Source organism: Bufo gargarizans, chromosome 2, assembly GCF_014858855.1.
Source record: "Bufo gargarizans isolate SCDJY-AF-19 chromosome 2, ASM1485885v1, whole genome shotgun sequence".
Classification (NCBI taxonomy): domain Eukaryota; kingdom Metazoa; phylum Chordata; class Amphibia; order Anura; family Bufonidae; genus Bufo; species Bufo gargarizans.
The window spans coordinates 350,390,733-350,414,002 of record NC_058081.1 but is presented as its reverse complement, the minus strand read 5'-3'; the positions used below and the strand labels follow the sequence as shown (position 1 = coordinate 350,414,002).

The window sequence follows — 23,270 nt, the reverse complement described above, 5'->3', positions numbered from 1 at the left end:
GCTCCATGCCCGTATTGACTTGAATGGGTCCGCGTTCCGCAAGATACGGCCAAAGATAGGACATGTCCTATCTTTTGCAGAGCGGAGGCCTGGATCGGATGCCCACGGAAACAGACGGAAGGGCTTCTCTGGCGTGTGGGGTCCATGCATCCGCACCGAAAAAGATAAGGCATGTCCTTTGGCCGTATCTTGTGGATCGCGGACCCATTCAATGGGTCTTCAGCATGGCGTGCACATGGCCAGTGCCCGAGCAACCATGGGCATGGAACCCTTACGTTTGTGTACATGAGCGCTTAGACTTCTTCACTTGTAGGGGGCTGTCTCCGCAGGTAAAGAAGCCCCCACCTGCCGTAAGACTGACTAGCCGCTGCTCCTATTAGAAGGACACTGGCCCTGCTTTGGTTGGTTCATTAGAATTAATTCACTCATCTCTACAGTGCGTGTCACCAACCCACGGTCCACAGAAAAACATGGCTATATAAAAAAAATCCTTGAGTCACTGTTGTGTGAATAAGTCCTTGCTGTGGGTTTTCACAGCTTTGAAGCAGAGGACTATTCAGATCAGTGGCAGAGCCTGGAAAACGTGGCAGAAGTCTCAGCACTGCCAGAACCTATAAATCAGGGCCACAAATCCCATTGTTTCATGGGTCCGAAATCTGGGACCTGTGAACTGAATGCTTACCCCTCCTGACGTGTGCAGTAAGCTGAGATGTATACACCAATAGCGCGCTGCAGACGTGCAAGACGTCAGCCAGTTCCACCGACAGTAGGAAGCTGGAAAAACAATTCCAAATGGGGCAGAAGTGAAAGAAAATGCAATTCTGCCACAGTTTTATGGTTTCTTTTTTTACAGCATTTACTATGCAGGAAATCTGAGCTGTTTGGGTTCGTTCACTTGACCGTGCCGTTTTTTGCGGTCTGCAAAAAACGGATGTCGCCCATGTGCCTTTCGCAATTTGCAGAACGGAACAGGAGGCCCATTATGGAAATGGATATTCTTGTCTGCAAAACAGACAAGAATAGGACAGATCTCAGAATTTTTGCGGGGCCACGAGACAGAGCAAAGGATGCGGACAGCACACAGAGTGCTGTCTGCATCTTTTGCGGACCCATTGAAATCAATAGTTCCGTATACGGAACGCAGAAAACGGATCGTATACGGAACGCTAAATATGTTCGTGTTAACGAGCCCTTACCTTCATGTTCCAGGTCAGTACAATTATAGGGATACCACAATTATATAGTTTTCCTTGTGTTTAAAAAAATCGCCTTATTCTGACTCCCATAACTTTTTATGGAACTGTTTGAGGACTCCTGTTTTGTAGAATCATCTGTGTGTGTATATACAGGTCCTTCTAAAAAAATTAGCATATTGTGATAAAGTTCATTATTTTCTGTAATGTACTGATAAACATTAGACTTTCATATATTTTAGATTCATTACACACAACTGAAGTAGTTCAAGCCTTTTATTGTTTTAATATTGATGATTTTGGCATACAGCTCATGAAAACCCCAAATTCCTATCTCAAAAGATTAGCATATCATGAAAAGGTTCTCTAAACGAGCTATTAACCTAATCATCTGAATCAACTAATTAACTCTAAACACCTGCAAAAGATTCCTGAGGCTTTTAAAAACTCCCAGCCTGGTTCATTACTCAAAACCGCAATCATGGGTAAGACTGCCGACCTGACTGCTGTCCAGAAGGCCATCATTGACACCCTCAAGCAAGAGGGTAAGACACAGAAAGAAATTTCTGAACGAATAGGCTGTTCCCAGAGTGCTGTATCAAGGCACCTCAGTGGGAAGTCTGTGGGAAGGAAAAAGTGTGGCAGAAAACGCTGCACAACGAGAAGAGGTGACCGGACCCTGAGGAAGATTGTGGAGAAGGACCGATTCCAGACCTTGGGGGACCTGCGGAAGCAGTGGACTGAGTCTGGAGTAGAAACATCCAGAGCCACCGTGTACAGGCGTGTGCAGGAAATGGGCTACAGGTGCCACATTCCCCAGGTCAAGCCACTTTTGAACCAGAAACAGCGGCAGAAGCGCCTGACCTGGGCTACAGAGAAGCAGCACTGGACTGTTGCATGTCATTCGGAAATCAAGGTGCCAGAGTCTGGAGGAAGACTGGGGAGAGGGAAATGCCAAAATGCCTGAAGTCCAGTGTCAAGTACCCACAGTCAGTGATGGTCTGGGGTGCCATGTCAGCTGCTGGTGTTGGTCCACTGTGTTTTATCAAGGGCAGGGTCAATGCAGCTAGCTATCAGGAGATTTTGGAGCACTTCATGCTTCCATCTGCTGAAAAGCTTTATGGAGATGAAGATTTCATTTTTCAGCACGACCTGGCACCTGCTCACAGTGCCAAAACCACTGGTAAATGGTTTACTGACCATGGTATTACTGTGCTCAATTGGCCTGCCAACTCTCCTGACCTGAACCCCATAGAGAATCTGTGGGATATTGGGAAGAGAAAGTTGAGAGACGCAAGACCCAACACTCTGGATGAGCTTAAGGCCGCTATCGAAGCATCCTGGGCCTCCATAACACCTCAGCAGTGCCACAGGCTGATTGCCTCCATGCCACGCCGCATTGAAGCAGTCATTTCTGCAAAAGGATTCCCGACCAAGTATTGAGTGCATAACTGAACATAATTATTTGAAGGTTGACTTTTTTTGTATTAAAAACACTTTTCTTTTATTGGTCAGATGAAATATGCTAATTTTTTTATATAGGAATTTGGGGTTTTCATGAGCTGTATGCCAAAATCATCAATATTAAAACAATAAAAGGCTTGAACTATTTCAGTTGTGTGTAATGAATCTAAAATATATGAAAGTCTAATGTTTATCAGTACATTACAGAAAATAATGAACTTTATCACAATATGCTAATTTTTTTAGAAGGACCTGTGTGTATATATATATATATATATATATATATATATATATAAGGTCTGGCAGCACTCCCTTGTAGCTTTCGATTCGGGATGAAGAACAAGCAATGAAAGTCCGCAGCACTCCTTTAAAAGATAAAATGTGCTCTTTATTCACACAAGTGACAACGTTTCGGTTCTCTCACAGAACCTTTCTCAAGTCAGGTGCAACATAAAGTGCAATAGTGCCAGTATAAATACATGATAAGGTTGTTACCAATTAATTTATCAACCAATACAAAAACGTGCACTCCCCTTTTATAGGACTGTTACCATTCATTCATTTACACCACATCTCAATATGAGCAGGAACAGGAAAAGCGTCCTGCATATACACTACAATTTTATAGCGGTGACATTGATTACAAACTGTTCATGATTATCGTGCATATAATATAGTGCATTAAAATCAGTTACATACACCTGTACCTTGCTGGGGGATAGTGGAGTGAACCGGGAGGATGGTGTGTTAGCTTGCGGAGATACGCGCTGGTTCTGCGCGTCTGCTCCTCGCCAATGCGCATGTGTCAACCCTTACTCCTCCTATTGGGTAGTACATAACTGCTGTACGTCACCAGAGGCCAAATGCCGCAACGTCTGGTATCACTGCAGCGTTGGCATGCCCAACGCGCATTACTTGCCCGCGAGCCTCTCATCACCGCTACCAGCATTGCTTCATCTGCCTTTTCCGCCATCTTACCTAAGGCCATTCTTCTGGGCAATAGATATATCTGTCATCCTCCTTGTTTCCCCCACTTTACATAAAATCAATCTCCAACCCAGCAGGTCAACTTCCTGATTATTCACTTAATACATAAAATCACATTGTGGCATAATTAATCTGCATAACTTCCACTGGATCCACCTAATACAGCATTCTGGATACACAAAGTCACGAGCAATGCAGGAGGGGGCACTAGCCCACCACCCCCCCAGTTACCCTAAACTCAACATTTAACCCTTTGGGTTTCAATGTATCTAAACGGAAGATCCATCTGAGCTCCTTTTTCTTTAATACAGTTAACCTATCCCCCCTCTTTCTAACGGTTTTACATGATCCAAAATCATGTAACGGTTTTACATGATCCAAAATCATGAATCTCAACTCATTTTCTTTATGATTTTTTTCCACAAAATGTTTTGACACCGGCAGGTCCTTTCTTTTATTTCTAATGGATTGTCTGTGATTATTTAGCCTGGTTTTAAGGTCACATGTGGTTTCTCCTACATAAAGCATTTTGCATGGACACCATAATACATATACTACCCATGCAGAGTCGCATGTAAGGTAATATTTGATGTTAAAGGTTTCTCCTGTTTCCGGATGCGTGAATACTTATCCCTTGTGCATCAGTTTACAATTCACGCATCGCAAACACGGGAAACACCCTGTACGCCTCGTTTTCAAGAATGTTTGCCTCAATTGGCCTTTTTCAGGCAATCTTGAGTGCACCACCTTGTCTCTAACATTCCCTGCCCTTTTGTATGCCATCATAGGTGGATCTCTTAAGGCCGCTATTGTAGGGTGGCCACTACTTAGTAGCCCCCAATGCCGCCTCACTATACGTTCTATATTTGGGCTCAATTCATTATAAGATGACACAAAAGGTAACCTTTCACTCGCCTGCTTCTGTTTTGTAATTAACAATTCATCTCTGGACATCTTTCTTACTTTGTCTGAATGTCTTTTGACCAAATTTCTCAGGTAACCTCTGTTCACAAATGACTTCTCCATATTTCTTAGTGCCCGATTCATATTGTCTTCCTTATCCACTATTCTCCTCACCATCCTCCTTGGGTGTCCACTTGCAAAATGCAATAATGTGTTCTTATCAGTTGGTTTAATATTTAAATCCATGTGTTTTTGTTCATCCTCTATATATACCTGGGTATCTAAATACTGCACCCGGTCTTCTGATGCCATTAATGTAAATTGGATCTCCTTATCCATGGAGTTCAAAAATACATGAAAGTCCATCAGTGCCTCCATGGTGCCAGTCCAGATGAGGAAAATGTCGTCTATGTATCTCCACCACCTCAAAACCTGGTTGAAGTGGGGAGATACATAGACAAGACGTTCCTCAAATGAACGTACAAATAAATTTGCATAGGTGGGAGCGGCGTTGGACCCCATCGCCCCCCCCCCCCCCCCCACCATCTGCATGTAGAACTGTCCCTGGAACACAAAATAGTTGTTCCTAAGAGACAGCTCCAACAGTGCCAAAATGAATTGGCAGGTTGGAACAGGATAATCCGAATCCTGTAACATCTCCGCTACCGCCAGCAAGCACTTTTCATGGTTAATCGAAGTATACAGTGAATCAATATCAAAAGATGCTAAAATCGCCCCTTTTGGGATCCGTATCCCTCTAATTTTGTTAATGAAGTCTCCAGTGTCCCTGATATACGATTTTGCACCTATGGCATATTCTATCAATATTTTATCCAAAAGGACATTAATATTTGAGAAAATAGAATTCCTGCCTGATAATATAGGCCACCCCGGAGGGTCTATAAGCCTTTTGTGTATCTTAGGTAATATATACATAGTTGGGGTAACTGGAGACTTCACTACCAAAAACTCTCTGAGTTGTTCATTTATAATACCCTTTTCCTCTGCTGTATTCAATTGTGCCTCAATTTTTCTGGCAATATCGAACCTGGGATCCTTCCCCAGTTGCCTATGAATGCCCGGTTCTCCTAGCTGTCTGTGAATCTCTTTTACATATTGAGAGATGTCCATAACCACGATTCCACCACCCTTATCAGCGGTTTTATGGTGAGATCGGGGTTTCTGGACAAACTCTCCAAAGCAAACATTTCCTGTGCAGTAATATTTGGTTTGACTAGTGCATCTGATCTCGTTTTTTGTCTTAGTAATGCAATAGGAAAATTATTATATATTTTTTTATAGTATGTGAATTTTGGTACAAGGTGATGCCTATAATTATTTTTTTGTTAATTTTAAACTGGGGAAAGGGGGGGGGGGTAATTACATTTTTTATATTGTTAAAAACTTTTTTAAACTTTTATTTATTCTGTTTCCACAGGCCTGTGGTAGCTTCTAATCCTTCAGAAGGACAAATGCTACCACAATGAAAGAATGGCTCCCCTGATCGCTGTGCAGGGAAGTCGTTAGGGCCCCAGGAGCTCAGTGCTCCCGGGGATGCCACCTCAGATGCTGTGGTCACAATTGACTACAGCATCTGAGGGGTTAAATGTGATCGGAATTATCAACGATCACAGACATTAGCCACAGGTGGCATTTTTTTCCCCCCAGAAAAAAATGTAATGAACTACAGCATGCTGCATTTAAAAAAAACCCGCCAGTGATCCAAAAAATCTGCATACCTAATGGTGGGTTCACGCTTAGGCCTCTTTCAGACGGGTGTCCTGGATTTGCTCCGGAGGCATTGCGGGAAACCCACGCGAGTGTGCACACAATTTCACTCAGTTTTGACTGCGATTGCGTTGTTCAGTTTTTTCCGCACATGTGCAATGCATTTTGCACGCGTGTGATAAAAAACTGAATGTGGTACCCACCCCGAATCCGGACTTCTTCACTGAAGTTTGGGTTCGGTGTTCTGTAGATTTTATTATTTTGCCTTATACCATGGTATACCATTATATACAGCAGGGATAGAGGGGTTAAAAAATAAAATTAACTCGCCTCATCCTGTTGTTGGCGCAGCCGGCATCATCTTCTTTCAGGACCTGCAAAAGGACCTTGTATGACGTAATCGTTGACATCAGCGCAGGTCCTACTGAATGAAGATAGAGAAGATTTCTATCTTCATTCAGCAGGACCAGCGCTGACGTCACCGCACTCACCACGTGATGAGCGCGATTACGTCAAAGGTCCTTTTGCAGGTCCTGAAAGATGAAGAAAGAAGACGATGCCGGCTGCGCGAACAAGAGGATGAGGTGTTTTAATTTTTATTTTATTTTTAACCCCTTATGCCATATTTTACTATGCATTCTGTATTAAGTGTATTATAAGGGAAAATAATACAGGGAATACACTTTAATCGCTTTACTAACATTATCTCCTAGCAACAATGCGTGGAAAATCGCACTGCATACATACTTGCTTGCAATTTTCATGCATCCCCGTTCATTTCTATGGGGCTTGCGTTGCGTGAAAAACGCAGAATATAGAACATGCTGCAATTTTCACGCAATGCACGAGTGATGCGTGAAAATCACCTCTCATCTGGTCCGGAATCAGTGCGGGTGCAATGCTTTCACCTCACGCATTGCACCCGCGCGGAATACTCGCCTGTGTGAAAGGGGCCTTAGGCTTTTAGTGGTGAATTTTTGCAGTAAAACCCATTTCTATGGGAAATCTGAAATGCAGAACAAACAAGAAAGGTCCTTTCTATTAATGGAATTGAGAACATGCAGAATGTACATGGAACATAAACGTATTTTGGAAATCTATGGTTTGCATATGGAAATACAGACACGTCTGTGTGCATGAAGACTTATTCCGTTTTTATTTTTGTATGATGAAACAAGCTCTTTGCAGCAAAAGGGTAAGGCTACTTTAACACTGGCGTTTGGCTTTCCGTATGCGAGATCCTTTTAGGCCTCGCACAAGCGGTCCAAAACGGATCAGTTTTGCCCTGATGCATTCTGAATGGAAAAGGATCCGCTCAGGATGCATCAGATTACCTCCGTTCTGTCTCCATTCCGCTTTGGAGGCTGCTTGCAGCATTTTGGTGTCTGTCTGATGAAACTGAGCCAAACATTTTCACTGACACAATTAGGGCTGCAGCTAACGATTATTTGAATAATCGATTAGTTGCCGATTAATTTCTACGATTAATCGATTAATCGGGAAAAACGACAAAATTACAAAACAGAGGTTTATATGATCTTACTTGAAAAATTATGTTCAAAGGCCATATTAAAACAAATTGTGGACGACACTTATGGGGGATCTGTGGACGACACTTATGGGGGATCTGTGGACGACACTTATGGGGGATCTGTGGACGACACTTATGGGGGATCTGTGGACGACACTTATGGGGGATCTGTGGACGACACTTATGGGGGATCTGTGGACGACACTTATGGGGGGATCTGTGGACGACACTTATGGGGGATCTGTGGACGACACTATTATGGGGGATCTGTGGACGACACTTATGGGGGATCTGTGGACGACACTTATGGGGGATCTGTGGACGACATTTATGGGGGGATCTGTGGACGACATTTATGGGGGGATCTGTGGACGACACTTATGGGGGGATCTGTGGACGACACTTATGGGGGGATCTGTGGACGACACTTATGGGGGGGATCTGTGGACGACACTTATGGGGGGGGATCTGTGGACGACACTTATGGGGGGATCTGTGGACGACACTTATGGGGGGGATCTGTGGACGACACTTATGGGGGGATCTGTGGACGACACTTATGGGGGATCTGTGGACGACACTTATGGGGGATCTGTGGACGACACTTATGGGGGATCTGTGGACGACACTTATGGGGGGATCTGTGGACGACACTTATGGGGGGATCTGTGGACGACACTTATGGGGGATCTGTGGACGACACTTATGGGGGGATCTGTGGACGACACTTATGGGGGGATCTGTGGACGACACTTATGGGGGGATCTGTGGACGGCGTTTATGGGGGATCTGTGGACGACACTATTATGGGGGATCTGTGGACGGCGTTTATGGGGGATCTGTGGACGGCGTTTATGGGGGATCTGTGGACGGCGTTTATGGGGGATCTGTGGACGGCGTTTATGGGGGATCTGTGGACGACACTTATGGGGGATCTGTGGACGACACTATTATGGGGGATCTGTGGACGGCGTAGTTATGGAGAGGGGGATATGTGCACTGTTATGGGCATAACAGTGCACAGATCCCTTTCCTCATAACAGTGCACAGACCCCCCTTCCCATAGCAGTGCCATACACAGACCCCCCCTCCTCCCCATAGCAGTGCTATACACAGATCCTCCCCCCTCCCCATAGCAGTGCTATACACAGACCCCCCTTCCCCCTAACAGCCCCGGCGCTTGCATCTTTATTTTACCTTTTTACAATGACGCTCCCGCTCCTGTAACAGCCAGGCAGAGCGGACGGCGGCGTAACGTCACTCAATCACGTGACGCGCCTGCTCCGCCCACTTCATGAATGAAGGAGGCGGAGCAGGCGCGTCACGTGATTGAGTGACGTTACGCCGCCGTCCGCTCTGCCTGGCTGTTACAGGAGCGGGAGCGTCATTGTAAAAAGGTAAAATAAAGATGCAGCGCCCGCCCGAATAGCAACGAATCGGCGATTATTCGATAACTGGATTCGTCGACAACGAATCCAGTTATCGAATATAATCGATTACATCGATTAATCGTTGCAGCCCTAGACACAATAGAAAACGGATCCGTCCTCCATTGACTTTCAATGGTGTTCAAGACGGAGCCGTCTTGGCAATGATACAGATAATACAAACGGATCTGTTCTAAACGGATGCAGACGGTTGTATTATCTGAACAGATCCGTCTGTGCAGATCCATGATGGATCCGCACCAAACGTGAGTGTGTAAGTAGCCTAATATTCAATGGATTCATGATGGGGTATGATGTATTCCAGTGTACACCCCCTGTCAGAGAGCCCAGCTGAAGTCTAAAACACACTGGGGGAGATTTATTAAACTGGTAGTTGCCCATAGCAACCAGATTCATTTTCAGCACTCCTCTGTAAAACGAAAGGTGGAAGCTGACTGGTTGCTATGGACAACTAAGCCAGTTTTGCTCAATCTCCCCCAGTGTGACCCCAGTCATGGACTATAGGGATGCACAGCATCATGTTTCCTGGCAAAAAAATATATATTTTTGTGTGATTATTTTGCCACGAAACTGAGCTCTCATACATCACGTGGCCCCGGAGTCTTTCTCCAGACTGCTGATGTTGGTGTCAGAGGTGACCTTGACAACCGCCCTTCTGCTGGCGGCAGGGTCCATTTCTCCGTAGGGATGAGGCAGCTAGGAACTGGCGCCCCCTTTCTCTCTGGCGCCGTTGGTTTTGCCCGTCCCTCTGCGCGTCCCTGTTGTTTCGCGGGAGCAGGAAGCGCGCGTCACCCGGTTCTAGTAATTGGCCGCCCCTAGTCAGTGACGGGAGGGGCCGCCGGGAAACGTCACACGTATTCTTATCATTTATGTCCGCCGGGAGAGCTTCAGAGGTGAGTCTGACGACAGCAGCGCGCCGAATCAATGTGCACACTGTCAGGCTCCAGCTGCTGGGACCTGTAGTTCAACAACACATTGCTGGCGTGCCACAGGTCGCCCACTGCTTTCATCCAGTTGGAGCTGCTGCAAACTTTCACTTTCCCTGTGTTGGTGAACTCGCTGTGTCCAGTCTGCACGTACCATGTTCTCTTCAAACGGGGGGATCGACACGTGTCAGTTTGGGACAGTTTGTGATGTCTTAATTAAAGGGGCTGTCCACCCACGTGGACCCCTTCATGAGACCAAGCAGTGGTAGGAAGTGGAGCCGCTGATGCGTCTATACTTGTGCCCATTGAAGTCAGTGGATCAGCTTTGGCCACTTGCTGTGTCAGTGTTGGCTATAGGCATGCTCATACTGTCAGTGCCAAACTGCTGTATCCTGTCCTTCTTTATCACAGGGGCTCAGGGGGGGGGGGGCACTTTCCTCTGACTCTGAAGGTGTATCTCAGGCCACACCCTTTCCCACAATGCTCCTGCTAAGCCCCGCCCCATTTGTGAGCAAGCCGGCGCAGATGCATTATTAATAGTGTGTGGGAGGAAAAAAACACGCTTGTGCAGGCAATTTAACATCTGGCATAGTGTCTCCCATTAATCCTGGTGCGGATCACCGAACGGACAGGATTAGTGATCACGCTGATCCTGGCTGCTCAACCCCATAGATGCTGTGGTCAGTAGTGACTGCTGCATCTAGGCAGTTAGAATGCAGTGCTGATGCAATTCACTGGCGGCCGGGGGCCTAACGTGACTGTATGCCTATAAGGCCGTGCCACAGGCAGACAGTGTCATGCTGTAATGCATTGGAATCACCAGTGCCTTATAAAAGCAATGTCCTCTGGTGAGTCTTAAAGGATAACTGTCACACTTAGACCCTAATTTAAATTTTCATATATGTAGTTACTAATAACATGATATTCCAGAATCAGTTACTATTAGACTGACTTACCCCATATTTAATAAGATTCAGCCCTTAGCAACCAGTCTGCATAAAACTGCAATTTCACTATTCAGTTAAGATGGCCGCCACTGCCCTCACCCTGAGGCTAATCCCGCCTGCCCTCACTAGCCAGTAACAATAGCCCCCCAAAAGTGTCAGTAACCACAGCCCTCCCCCTAAAGGGTTAATCTCCTGCAGCAGAAAGGGGTCCTCTTACCACATGTTGCTTTCATTTATACACTGAGCAGATGGCAGATCTCCCTTCCCTGGTCTGCGCTGCTTCCACTCTGCATTCTCCAGCTCTGCTGAGTGAGGGAGCGTCTGCCAAGCGCAGGGACAGGGAGAAGTGCACACAGCCCAGGCACTGTTATCAGCTGCTGGGGAGGACCTGGCTTTAATCATTTACTTACAGTCCCTGGCTGTCTGTAATCTGACCTTGCACGCTGCGTGCTTCTGCGTCCTCCGTCCTTCAACACATAGACGGACCATGCATAGCAACCTAATTTTAAGCAGAGGTAAAAGTAGGCAGTACAGGGAACAAAACTGTGGGATTAAGGGGTAATTGAATACACAGTGAAAAGTTGAAATAGGGCCACCAAGGAGATATTAATCACCACAATCCAATACTCCCCCCAAAAAATATATGACAGTTATCCTTTAAAAGCATAGTAATTAAATGTTAGTAAAGTAAAAAAAAAAATCATAAAGTTTTTATTTGGTGTATATCGGCGTTCATCACAACCCGTCTAAGGCTACATGCACACGACCGTATACAGCGGGTCCGCAATACACTGGCATCGGCCGTGTGCATTCCGCATCACGGATCGCGGAACCATTCACCTGAATGGGTCCGCAATCACTGAGATGCGGAACGGAGGCACGGATTGGAACCCCACGGAATCACTACGGAGTGCTTCCTTGGTGTTTCTGGCCGTGCCTCCACACCACAAAAATTGACGCATGCACTACTTTTTTTTGCGGTGCAGACAGTCAGATGCGGATCGCGGACCCCATTCAAGTGAATTGGTTCCGCGATCCACATTCGGTTGCCCCACAGTCTGTGCCCGTGCATTGTGGACCTCAATTTGCGGTCCGCAGCACGAGCACGGAGCCCTAACGTTCGTGTGCATGTAGCCTAATAAAGATTGACAACAACAGTAGAAGTTTTTTTTTTCTCTATCCCCGCCCAAATAAAAATAATAAAAGTTACAGTACCTAAATGTTCAAAAGTGTTAGAAATACCCTAAAATTATTTTTCTAATATACTTCATTTACTTATTTATAAATTTTACCACCTAAGATTCCCCTGAAATTCGCGCTTCGGCACAACCTATTCACTACAGCGCGTGGAGAATCCGTACACCGCAGCCAAGTATGCAGTGTATGGATACTGGTACCCTATGGCCGAGCTTTCAACGGATGGTTCAAATCTGTATCCGTACACTGCATGTATGGATTCTCTATGCGCTGTAGTAAATTGCACTTCAGCGGCCTCTGGTGGTAAAATAAGTATATTAGAAAAGTAATTTGTAGGGTATTTCTAACACTTTCCAAAAACTGTAGTTGAATAAAGGTAGACTTTAATCAATAAGTCCTGTGTATCCTAGAATTGTATCATTCTCCATAATGCAAACCCACATATGGCTACATTGGGGGAAACAATAGAAAACCATACATGTTTGGCAGTGATGGCCAGTTTGCCGTATTCACCCGCGAACACATGCGTGATGCCATCTTAAATCACAAGTCTGGCGATGCACAGGTAAGTCCTTACCTGTGCCTGCGCCGCGAGCCGGTCTGAAACAAATGCGGTCACCGGTAGCAGGCAGTTCCGAGAACAGCCCGATGAAGGCCCCCGGCGGCTGTTCTCGGAACTACCTGCTGACTTTATTTACCCCTTTTAGACTTCGGATCAGACTTTATGTATCCCCTATCAGACCTCGGATCAGACTTTATGTATCCCCTATCAGACCTCGGATCAGACTTACTTTAACCCCTATCAGACCTCGGATCAGACTTACTTTAACCCCTATCAGACCTCGGATCAGACTTACTTTAACCCCTATCAGACCTCGGATCAGACTTAGGCTAGTTTCACACTAGCGTTCGTCGGTCCGCTCGTGAGCTCCGTTTGAAGGAGCTCACGAGCGGACCCGAACGCCTCCGTCCAGCCCTGATGCAGTCTGAATGGAGCGGATCCGCTCAGACTGCATCAGTCTGGCGGCGTTCAGCCTCCGCTCCGCTCGCCTCCGCACGGACAGGCGGACAGCTGAACGCTGCTTGCAGCGTTCAGCTGTCCGCCTGGCCGTGCGGAGGCGAGCGGATCCGTTCAGACTTACAATGTAAGTCAATGGGAACGGATCCGCTTGAAGAGGTCACCATATAGCTCAATCTTCAATCGGATCCGTCCCCCATTGACTTTACATTGAAAGTCTGAACGGATCCGCTCAGGCATCTTGCGCACTTAGAAAATTTTCTAAGTTATTAATGCAGACGGATCCGTACTGAACGGAGCCTCCGTCTGCATTAATATGATCGGATCCGTTCAGAACGGATCCGATCAAGCGCTAGTGTGAAAGTAGCCTTACTTTAACCCCTATCAGACCTCGGATGAATAAAATAAAAAAACTCCTCACCTCTCCTGCACCGCGCCTCCTCTTTATCTCCGGGTCCGGTGTCGCGCTCCCCTGTGTTCTCTGGCCCGCGCCACACTGTTACCTCACAGCGTGCAGCGTCAGGTCATAGTGCGCGCATGACGTCCTGATGCTGTACGGGGTCAGGACAGTGCAGTGCGGGCCCCATCAAAGAAGACCAGGGAGGGTGAGTATCGGAAGCGCTTGCTGCACTTTTTCCCTGCTCCCGGCACCTGATGCATACTAGTGAGCGCTTCCATAAGCACTCGCTAGTATTCGCTTTATCGTCCGATAATATCGATACTTCCGATGATCAGTCGATCCCTAGTTTGCATATGTGCCTCCCACTTGTTAAGGGACCAAAAGTAATGGGACAATTGCCTTCTCAGCTGTTCCATGGCCAGGTGTGTGTTATTTCCTCATTATCCCAATTACAATGAGCAAATAAAAGGTCCAGAGTTCATTTCAAGTGTGCTATTTGCATTTGGAATCTGTTGCTGTCAACTCTCAAGATGAGATCCAAAGAGCTATCATTTTCAGTCAAGCAAGCCATCATTAGGCTGAAAAACAAAACAAACAAACGATCAGAGAGATAGCAAAAACATTAGGCGTGGCCAAAATAACTGTTTGGAACATTCTTAAACATAAGGAACGCATCGGTGAGCTCAGGAACACCAAAAGATCTGGAAGACCACGGAAAAAACTGTGGTGGATGACCGAAGAATTCTTTCCCTGGTGAAGAAAACACCCTTCACAACAGTTAGCCAGATAAATAACTCTCTCCAGGAGGTAGGTGTATGTGTGTCAAAGTCAACAATCAAGAGAAGACTTCACCAGAGTGAATACAGAGGGTTCACCACAAGATGTAAACCATTGGTGAGCCTCAAAAACAGGAAGGCCAGATTAGAGTTTACCAAACGACATCTAAAAAAGCCTTCACAGTTCTGGAACAACATCCTATGGACAGATGAGACCAAGATCAACTTGTCCCAGAGTGATGGAAAGAGAAGAGTATGGAGAAGGAAAGGAACTACTCATGATCCTAAGCATACCACCTCATCAGTGAAGCATGGTGGTGGTAGTGTCATGGTGTGGGCATGTATGGCTGCCAATGGAACTGGTTCTCTTGTATTTATTGATGATGTGACTGCTGACAAAAGCAGCAGGATGAATTCTGAAGTGTTTCAGGCAATATTATCTGCTCATATTCAGCCAAATGCTTCAGAACTCATTGGACTGCGCTTCACAGTGCAGATGGACAATGACCCAAAGCATACTGCAAAAGCAACCAAGGAGTTTTTTAAGGGAAAGAAGTGGAATGTTATGCAATGGCCAAGTCAATCACCTGACCTGAATCCGATTGAGCATGCATTTCACTTGCTGAAGACAAAACTGAAGGGAAAGTGCCCCAAGAACAAGCAGGAACTGAAGACAGTTGCAGTAGAGGCCTGGCAGAGCATCACCAGGGATGAAACCCAACGTCTGGTGATGTCTATGCGTCCCAGACTTCAGGCTGTAATTTACTGCAAAGGATTGGAAACCAAGTATTGAAAAGTGAAAGTTTGATGTATGATTATTATTGTATCCCATTACTTTTAGTTCCTTAACTAGTGGGAGGCACATATGCAAACTGTTGTAATTCCTACACCGTTCACCTGATTACAATGTAAATACCCTCAAAGTAAAGCTGACAGTCTGCAGTTATTTCATTTCAAATCCATTGTGGTGGTGTATAGAGCCAAAAATGTTAGAATTGTGTAGATGTCCCAATATTTATGGACCTGGCTGTATGTTTATGGTTTTTATGTCTAAATAGTGTAAAAATAAATTTACATTTGAAAAAACAATTATTATATTTTTTTTTTACATCATTATATTCTGATCCCCATAACTTTTTTAGGCTTCGTTCGCATCACTGTTCAGCCTTTCCGTTCTCCTGCTCCGTTTAAGGGCAGGAGAACGGAAAGGACGGATAAGCACATAACTGACGCCAAACTGAGTCAAACGGAGCCCTTAGGACCCCATAGACTATAATGGGGTCCGTTATGTTTCTGCTCAGAAGATGATTTTTAAGCGGAGACAAAAGTCCTGCATGCACAACTTTTGTCTCCGCTTAAAAATCATCTTCTGAGCGGAAACATAACGGACCCCATTATAGTCTATGGGGTCCTAAGGGCTCCGGTTGGCGTCAGTTATGTGCTTATCCGTCCTTTCCGCTCTCCTGCCCCTAAACGAGCAGGAGAATGGAAAGGCTGAACAGTGAATGAAGCCTTATAGTTATTATTATAACTGAGCTGTATGGGTGCTCATTTTTTCAGGGACAATCTGATACTATGAACACTCGAGCAGGCGCCAGGTTTGTACTTCACACAGGCGCTGGGAGCAAAGGGGATAATGTTTGGTAATTTAGGGGGAGATTTATTAAACTGGTGTAAAGTAGAACTGGCTTAGTTGCCCAGAGCAACCAATCAGATTACACCTTTCTTTTCCAAAGTTGCTGGGTACTACTTTACACCAGTTTGATAAATCTCCCCCTTAGGGAGCATTCACACAACCGTGTTGGTTTTGCGGTCCGTAAATCACGGATCCGTGTGTTCTGTATGTCTTCAGTTATCTTTCCGTTTCCGTTCCGTGAGTCCATATAATATGGACGTGGTGCTTCTGTGTGTCATCCGTTTTTCACGGTCCGCAAAAAAACCTGAAGGGTTAAAATTGACAAATTTAAATGTCCGACCCCTTTCAATTATCAAGTATTATAATTATTCTATTTATTTTTTAAAAAAAGCTAAGTAATATAATTGCATAGCGAATTAAACTTAGCTGTCTCTACTAGTCAACTTTCCTATTTGATTGTTAGAATTAGCGAAGTTAACGGATATGGAGCTAAAACAAAGATGGAGAATATTTTGTTATCTTCGTTTTGAGGAATATGACGAATACATTCGTCATATTCCTCATCTACGCTAATTCTACCAAGCCAACCATAGTAAACCAGGTCTAAGTTGAAATCGCAATGCGATTACTTCAAGTTATATTAATCGCATTGCGATTTCAACTCAGAGCTGTGTTTCTAATGGGTCAGCTTGCTAGAATTAACAAAGTTATTAACGAATATGGAATATAGCAGTGCTAAGTTAAAATTGCGATGCGATTAATATAACTTGAAATAATCGCATTGCGATTTCAACTTAGCACTGCTATATTCCATATTCGTTAAACTTCGTTAATTCTAGCAAGCTGACCCATTAGAAACCCAGCTCTAAGTGGAAATCGCAATGCGATTACTTTAAGTTATATTAATCGCATTTCGATTTCAACGTAATTCTCAAATCCGACAGAACAGGGGACCGCAAAAAACAGATGACATACGGATGCATTTCCATGTGCCATCAGTTTTTCACGGACCCAGTTACTTTTTATGGGGCCACGGACCGCGATTTGTGGCCAAGTATAGGACATGTTCTAAAATAAAAGGAACGGACACAGAATTATTAGTATTTTGCTTTTTTTTTTTTTTACATTGTTCTATTTTCTTATTAACAGGTACTAATGAGCATGCATCACCGCAGGAAACAACGATTATCCGAAGGAACTTACAGACAATATATGATAGACAGTGAAGAACCCATTTCAGAGCCCACAACCAGTGATGGTCCTAAAAGTAGGACTGATAATAAAGATTCTTCAGTTGTGATCTCCGATAGCGATGATGCGGTATGTATTCTGGCAATGAAATTGGCAGAGGAGCCTAGCTAATAAATAGCACTGAGTTAAAGTGGCCCAACTGATTGTACTGATCTGGCATGTCATAGAGATATATGATTAGATAGCTGGGAGCCTTAAAGCCGCTGTCCGAGTTATATAGTAATGTGCCTCAGGACATTACTAATAATAATTTTGTAATGTACATTTTTCTTTTATCGTACTGGGATTCTGCAGGGCTAATGCGGGTCACATGACCCCGACATCATCCACCAGGCTCCCTGTGGTGACGTTTGGTGTACAGGCTTATCCCTGCTCTAGGGACTGGCCCGGCTCTGTACGCGAAACGTCAGAGCCTGTGTGCCCGCCCCCCTCTCTCTCATCTGGCTGCCGGCCGGCTCCTGTGTGGGATCGCGCATGCAGGATCCTTACCAGTGCCGGCAGCCCCGTGAAAACAGCAGCGCATTGAGATACTGGCGATCGGACCCCAAAGCCACGCCCCACGATCACAAGTAAATCAATGTCAATGATTGAATATATATATATATCTATATATACACACAGTGGATATAAAAAGTCTACACACCCCGGTTAAAATGTCAGGTTTTTGTGCTGTAAAAAAATGAGACAAAGATAAATCATTTCAGAACTTTTTCCACCTTTTTCCATAAACTGTACCACTCAATTAAAAAACAAACTAAAATATTTTAGGTGGAGGGAAGAAAAACAAAAAAAAAACAAAAATAATGTAGTTGCATAGGTATGCACACCCACTTATAACTGGATATGTAGCTGTGTTCAGAATTAAGCAATCACATTCTAAATCATGTTAAATAGGAGTCAGCATACACCTGCCATCATTTAACGTGCCTCTGATTTAACCCCAAATAAAGTTCAGCTGCTCTAGTTGGTCTTTCCTGAAATATTCTTAGGCTACTTTCACACTAGCGTTCAGGGCTCCGCTTGTGAGTTCTGTTTGAAGGCATCGGTCTGGCACCGTCTGTCCTCGGCTCCGCTCAGCAGGCGGACACCCCGGGTATCCGCCTGGCCGTGCAGAGGCAAACGGATCCGTCCAGAGTTACAATGGAAGTCAACGGGGGCGGATCCGGTTCGAGGGTGACACAATATGGCGCATTTTTCAAACGGATCTGCCCCCCCATTGACTTTCAATGTAAAGTCTGGACGGATCTGTCTGAATACAAATTGTACTTAGACTTTTTTAGTAAAATATATAATGCAGACGGTTCCATCTGAACGGATACCATCGTTTGCATTATATGAGCGGATCCGTCTGTACAAATACCAGATGGATCCGCTCCGAACGCAAGTGTGAAAGTAGCCTTAGTCGCATCCTACAGCAAAAGCCATGGTCCACAGAGAGCTTCCAAAGCATCAGAGGGATCTCATTGTTAAAAGGTATCAGTCAGGAGAAGGGTACAAAAGAATTTCCAAGGCATTAGATATACCATGGAACACAGTGAAGACAGTCATCATCAAGTGGAGAAAATATGGCACAACAGTGACATTACCAAGAACTAGACGTCCCTCCAAAATTGATGAAAAGATGAGAATAAAACTGGTCTGGGAGGCTACCAAGAGGCCTACAGCAACATTAAAGGAGCTGCAGGAATATCTGGCAAGTACTGGATGTGTGGTACATGTGACAACAATCTCCCGTATTCTTCATATGTCTGGGCTATGGGGTAGAGTGGCAAGACGAAAGCCTTTTCTTACGAAGAAAAACATCCAAGCTAGGCTACATTTGGCAAAAACACATCTGAAGTCTCCCAGAAGCATGTGGGAAAAGGTGTTATGGTCTGATGAAACCAAGGTTGAACTTTTTGGCCATAATTCCGAAAGATATTTTGGAGCAAAAAACAACACTGCACATCACCAAAAGAACACCATACCCACAGTGAAGCATGGTGATGGCAGCATCATGCTTGGGGGGCTGTTTTTCTTCAGCTGGAACTGGGGCCTTAGTTAAGCTAGAGGGAATTATGAACAGTTCCAAATACCAGTCAATATTGGCACAAAACCTTCAGGCTTCTGCTAGAAAGCTGAACATGAAGAGAAACTTCATCTTTCAGCAGGACAACAACCCAAAGCATACATCCAAATCAACAAAGGAATGGCTTCACCAGAAGAAGATAAAAGTTTTGGAATGGCCCAGCCAGAGCCCAGACCTGAATCCGATTGAAAATCTGTGGGGTGATCTGAAGAGGGCTGTGCACAGGAGATGCCCTCGCAATCTGACAGATTTGGAGTGTTTTTGCAAAGAAGAGTGGGCAAATCTTGCCAAGTCAAAATGTGCCATGCTGATAGACTCATACCCAAAAAGACTGAGTGCTGTAATAAAATCAAAATGTGCTTCAACAACTCTACTGTAACAAAGCTGGGCTCCAAGACCCCAGAGAATAAAATTGATAAGTTCTTGAAGTCGCCCTTCCTAAATGAAAAGAACTTAGCCAAAACAAAGTCCTCTGCTAATCTGAAAAAATCTGCAAAAACTCCCCAAACCGACGAATTTTCTGAGGACGGTTTAGTGGAGGTAGATCAGGAAGCAGGGGGGGAGGACCTATCCGCTCAGATGCGAACTGAACATGACCCTTTTGTTCTGGATAAAATTCTCTCGGCCGTAGAGCATAATGGCACTCTAGTGCAGGAGATGTCTATCCAATTAGGATCTGTACAGAGTGACATTTCTGTAATAAGAGAGAACCTGGTAAAGATCCGCGAGCGAGTCCTTAATGTGGAAAAAACAGTGGACTCTTTGCAAACCGATATTAACATGTTAAAATCCAAAACTCTGTCCCTTGCTTCAGAAAACCAAGCACTACATAATAAGCTAGAGGACTTTGAAAATAGGTCAAGGCGAAACAACGTCCGTATAATTGGTTTCCCAGAGGGAGCGGAAGGCCGACACTTAGAGGAACAACTTAAAGATGTGGTCTTGCATAACCTAGGCAGTGACTATTTTTCTTCCATGTTTCAGATAGAAAGAGTCCATCGTATCCCAGGAGGGAAACCTATTCCAGGGAGGCCGCCGCAAGCAATCTTAATGAAATTATGATCATCCATGGATAGAGATATGATATTGAAAAGAGCAAGAGAATGCACTCCTGTTGAGTACCAGGGCACTAGGTTGCTCTTTTTTCCTGATTTTGCCCGGCAGACTCAGGATAAAAGAAGAAATTTCATAGAGATAAAGAAACGCCTGGCATCAAAGGGGATTAAATATTCCCTACAGTATCCAGCAAAATTAAGAGTGATCCATAATGGGACTTCTCTTTTTTTTGAAACACCACAGCAAGCGCTGGACTGGATGGAGCAAAGGGATATTTGAAATCGTGCATTATTATGATTGAAATGTTGGAGGGGGGATGGAGCGGGGGGGGGGGGGGAGATTGGCTTGAGGTTAGAGGTTCGCTGATTGGGCGGATCAATAGAGAGGGGGGATGGGGGGGAAAGGGGAGGGGGGAAAGGGAACCCACCCTGCAGGTAGGGGCGTTTTTTTTTTTTTTTTTCGTTTTGGTTTGTCCCGTGTCTGTTTCCGTAGTAGTGAAGGATGGCCACTAGAATTGTAACTTGGAATGTTAGAGGGCTCGGGGAAAGGGTCAAAAGGCAAGCTATTATGGATGCATTAAAAAGATACCTTCCAGCAGTTATTTGTTTAGTAGAAACTCATCTTACTAAAGAAACTGTGTCCCGCTTGACAATGGGATGGTATTCTCAATCTTACCATTCCACTTTTAGCAGCTCCTCTAGGGGCGTTTCAGTGCTGATTCATAATTCTGTGGATTTTATCCTTATAGAATCTTACATAGATGATCAGGGTAGATTCATCTTTCTGCATGGTAAGCTGCATGGGCATAGTTATATTCTTGCCTTTTTCTATATACCTCCGCCTTTTTCAATGTACCCACTGACCCAGTTGATGCTTTTTTCTGAAAGGAGGCCAGAATGCCGGCTAGTCCTGATGGGGGACTTCAATGCGGTTATGGACCCAAACAGAGACAGATTCACATTAGACGTAGATCGAGGGAGGAATTTATGTAATTCACCGTTGCCACAGTTTTGCTCGGAGGTTGGAGTGGTGGATATATGGGAACATCTTGGCGGAGGAAAGAGAGTATACTCTTGTGTTAGCCGGGGTGGTAGAGCAATGTCTAGGATTGATTTAGCATTTACTAATGAGAGCAACCTATGTAATATCCGGAAGATACGATATGGGGTAAGAATAGTCTCGGACCACTCGCCCGTACTGGTTGAGGTCTGCATTGGGGAGAATAAGGATAATAGGGGGCTAGGATTTAAGCTGAATCCATACTGGCTTACTATTATGGATAACCCTCAGCCTATTAAACTATTGATATCCTCCTTTTGGGAGGTGAACTTCCCCTCTGCTGACATCAATATAGTATGGGACGCCCTGAAAGCATATCTGAGGGGGGTTTTTATAAGTGAGATTGCTGCAGCAAAGAGAACATTTAAGAAAAAAGAGGAGGAACTGGTCAAGGTTGCTGCAGACACAACTGAACGATTTACCAGCCAACCTTCCGAGTATAACAAGGAAGAGATGCAGAAGGCCAGTTGTTCTTTGGAGAATATAATAGAGAAAGCAAACCATAGAGTATTCTTTAAGGGTTTAAAATATTTTTCGGAGTCCGGACGCCCTGGTAAGCTTCTAGCCAGGATAATTACACAACAAGATAAGAAAAATCAATCTATTGTCTCGATTCGTAACACAGTGGGGGAAATTATAACAGACCCAGAAGGAATTAGGGATGCCTTTTTAAAATATTTCTCTCATATATATAGCTCCTCTCCTGGCTTGTCATCTGATCTGGCGACGCAGTTCTTGAAGAAGATTCCACTTCCTACTTTAAGTGAAGCCCAAATAGAGTATCTGGAAGAGGAGTTGTCTCTTTCGGAGCTCCAGGAGGCCCTGGGGTCTATCTCGGGGAACTCGTCGCCAGGGATGGATGGCCTTCCATACGAGGTTTACCGCAAATACAGCGATGTGATTCTCCCCCAGCTACTAGAGGTTTTTTCCCAAGCAATACAGGGAGGGGGTTTACCTTGCTCTATGATGGAAGCTCTTATTGTTCTAATTCCCAAAAAGGATAAAGACCCTATAGAAATGAGTTCCTATAGACCAATTTCTTTACTAAATACTGACGCTAAGCTACTATCAAAAGTTTTGGCTAGGAGGCTTTCGCGGGTTATGTCTACCATTATCCACCCAGATCAAAACGGCTTTATGCCAAAGAGAGGCACCCATCATAATTTGCATAGGTTATTTATGAATATTCAATCACCGGGGTGCGGCTCCCGCTCCATCCTGTCGTTGGATGCTACTAAAGCCTTCGACAGGGTGGAGTGGATTTTTCTCTGGGAGGTGATGAAAAAAATGGGATTTGGTCCGAGATTTATGTCAATGGTGCAGTTATTATATGGCTCTCCAGTTGCCAGGATTAGGATCAATGATACGATCACTGAGAGTTTTTCCCTAGGAAGAGGTACCCGTCAAGGATGTCCTCTTTCCCCCCTCTTGTTTAACATTTATATTGAACCCTTAGCAGTTAGCATTAGGCAAGACTTGCAGGTGTCCGGCTTTGGTGTAATGGGAAAGCATGATCGTGTATCCCTCTATGCAGACGACATCTTGGTTTTTGTCCATCATACAGAAACCACTCTCCCTCGAATAATGGATTTGGTGGGTTCTTTTTCTGCTCCGTCTGGTTTGCAGATTAATTGGGAGAAGACTGTTCTCCTCCCTATAGATGAGCTGCGAGGCGACTGGGA

At 44.8% G+C, this 23,270-nt stretch overlaps 1 protein-coding gene across 1 annotated transcript in view; it reads left to right on the top strand.

Annotated features, from left to right (window-relative positions):
- The first annotated feature begins 9,438 nt into the window (after positions 1-9,438).
- The window catches only part of LOC122925892 (BRCA1-A complex subunit RAP80-like), a 75,373-nt gene continuing 61,541 nt past the window's right edge, over positions 9,439-23,270 (top strand). The window contains exons 1-2 of the mRNA XM_044277237.1: positions 9,439-10,147; positions 17,304-17,474. Of these exons, the coding sequence (XP_044133172.1) occupies positions 10,124-10,147; positions 17,304-17,474 (195 nt within the window). The 5' untranslated portion in view covers positions 9,439-10,123. The remainder of the gene's footprint in view (positions 10,148-17,303; positions 17,475-23,270) is intronic.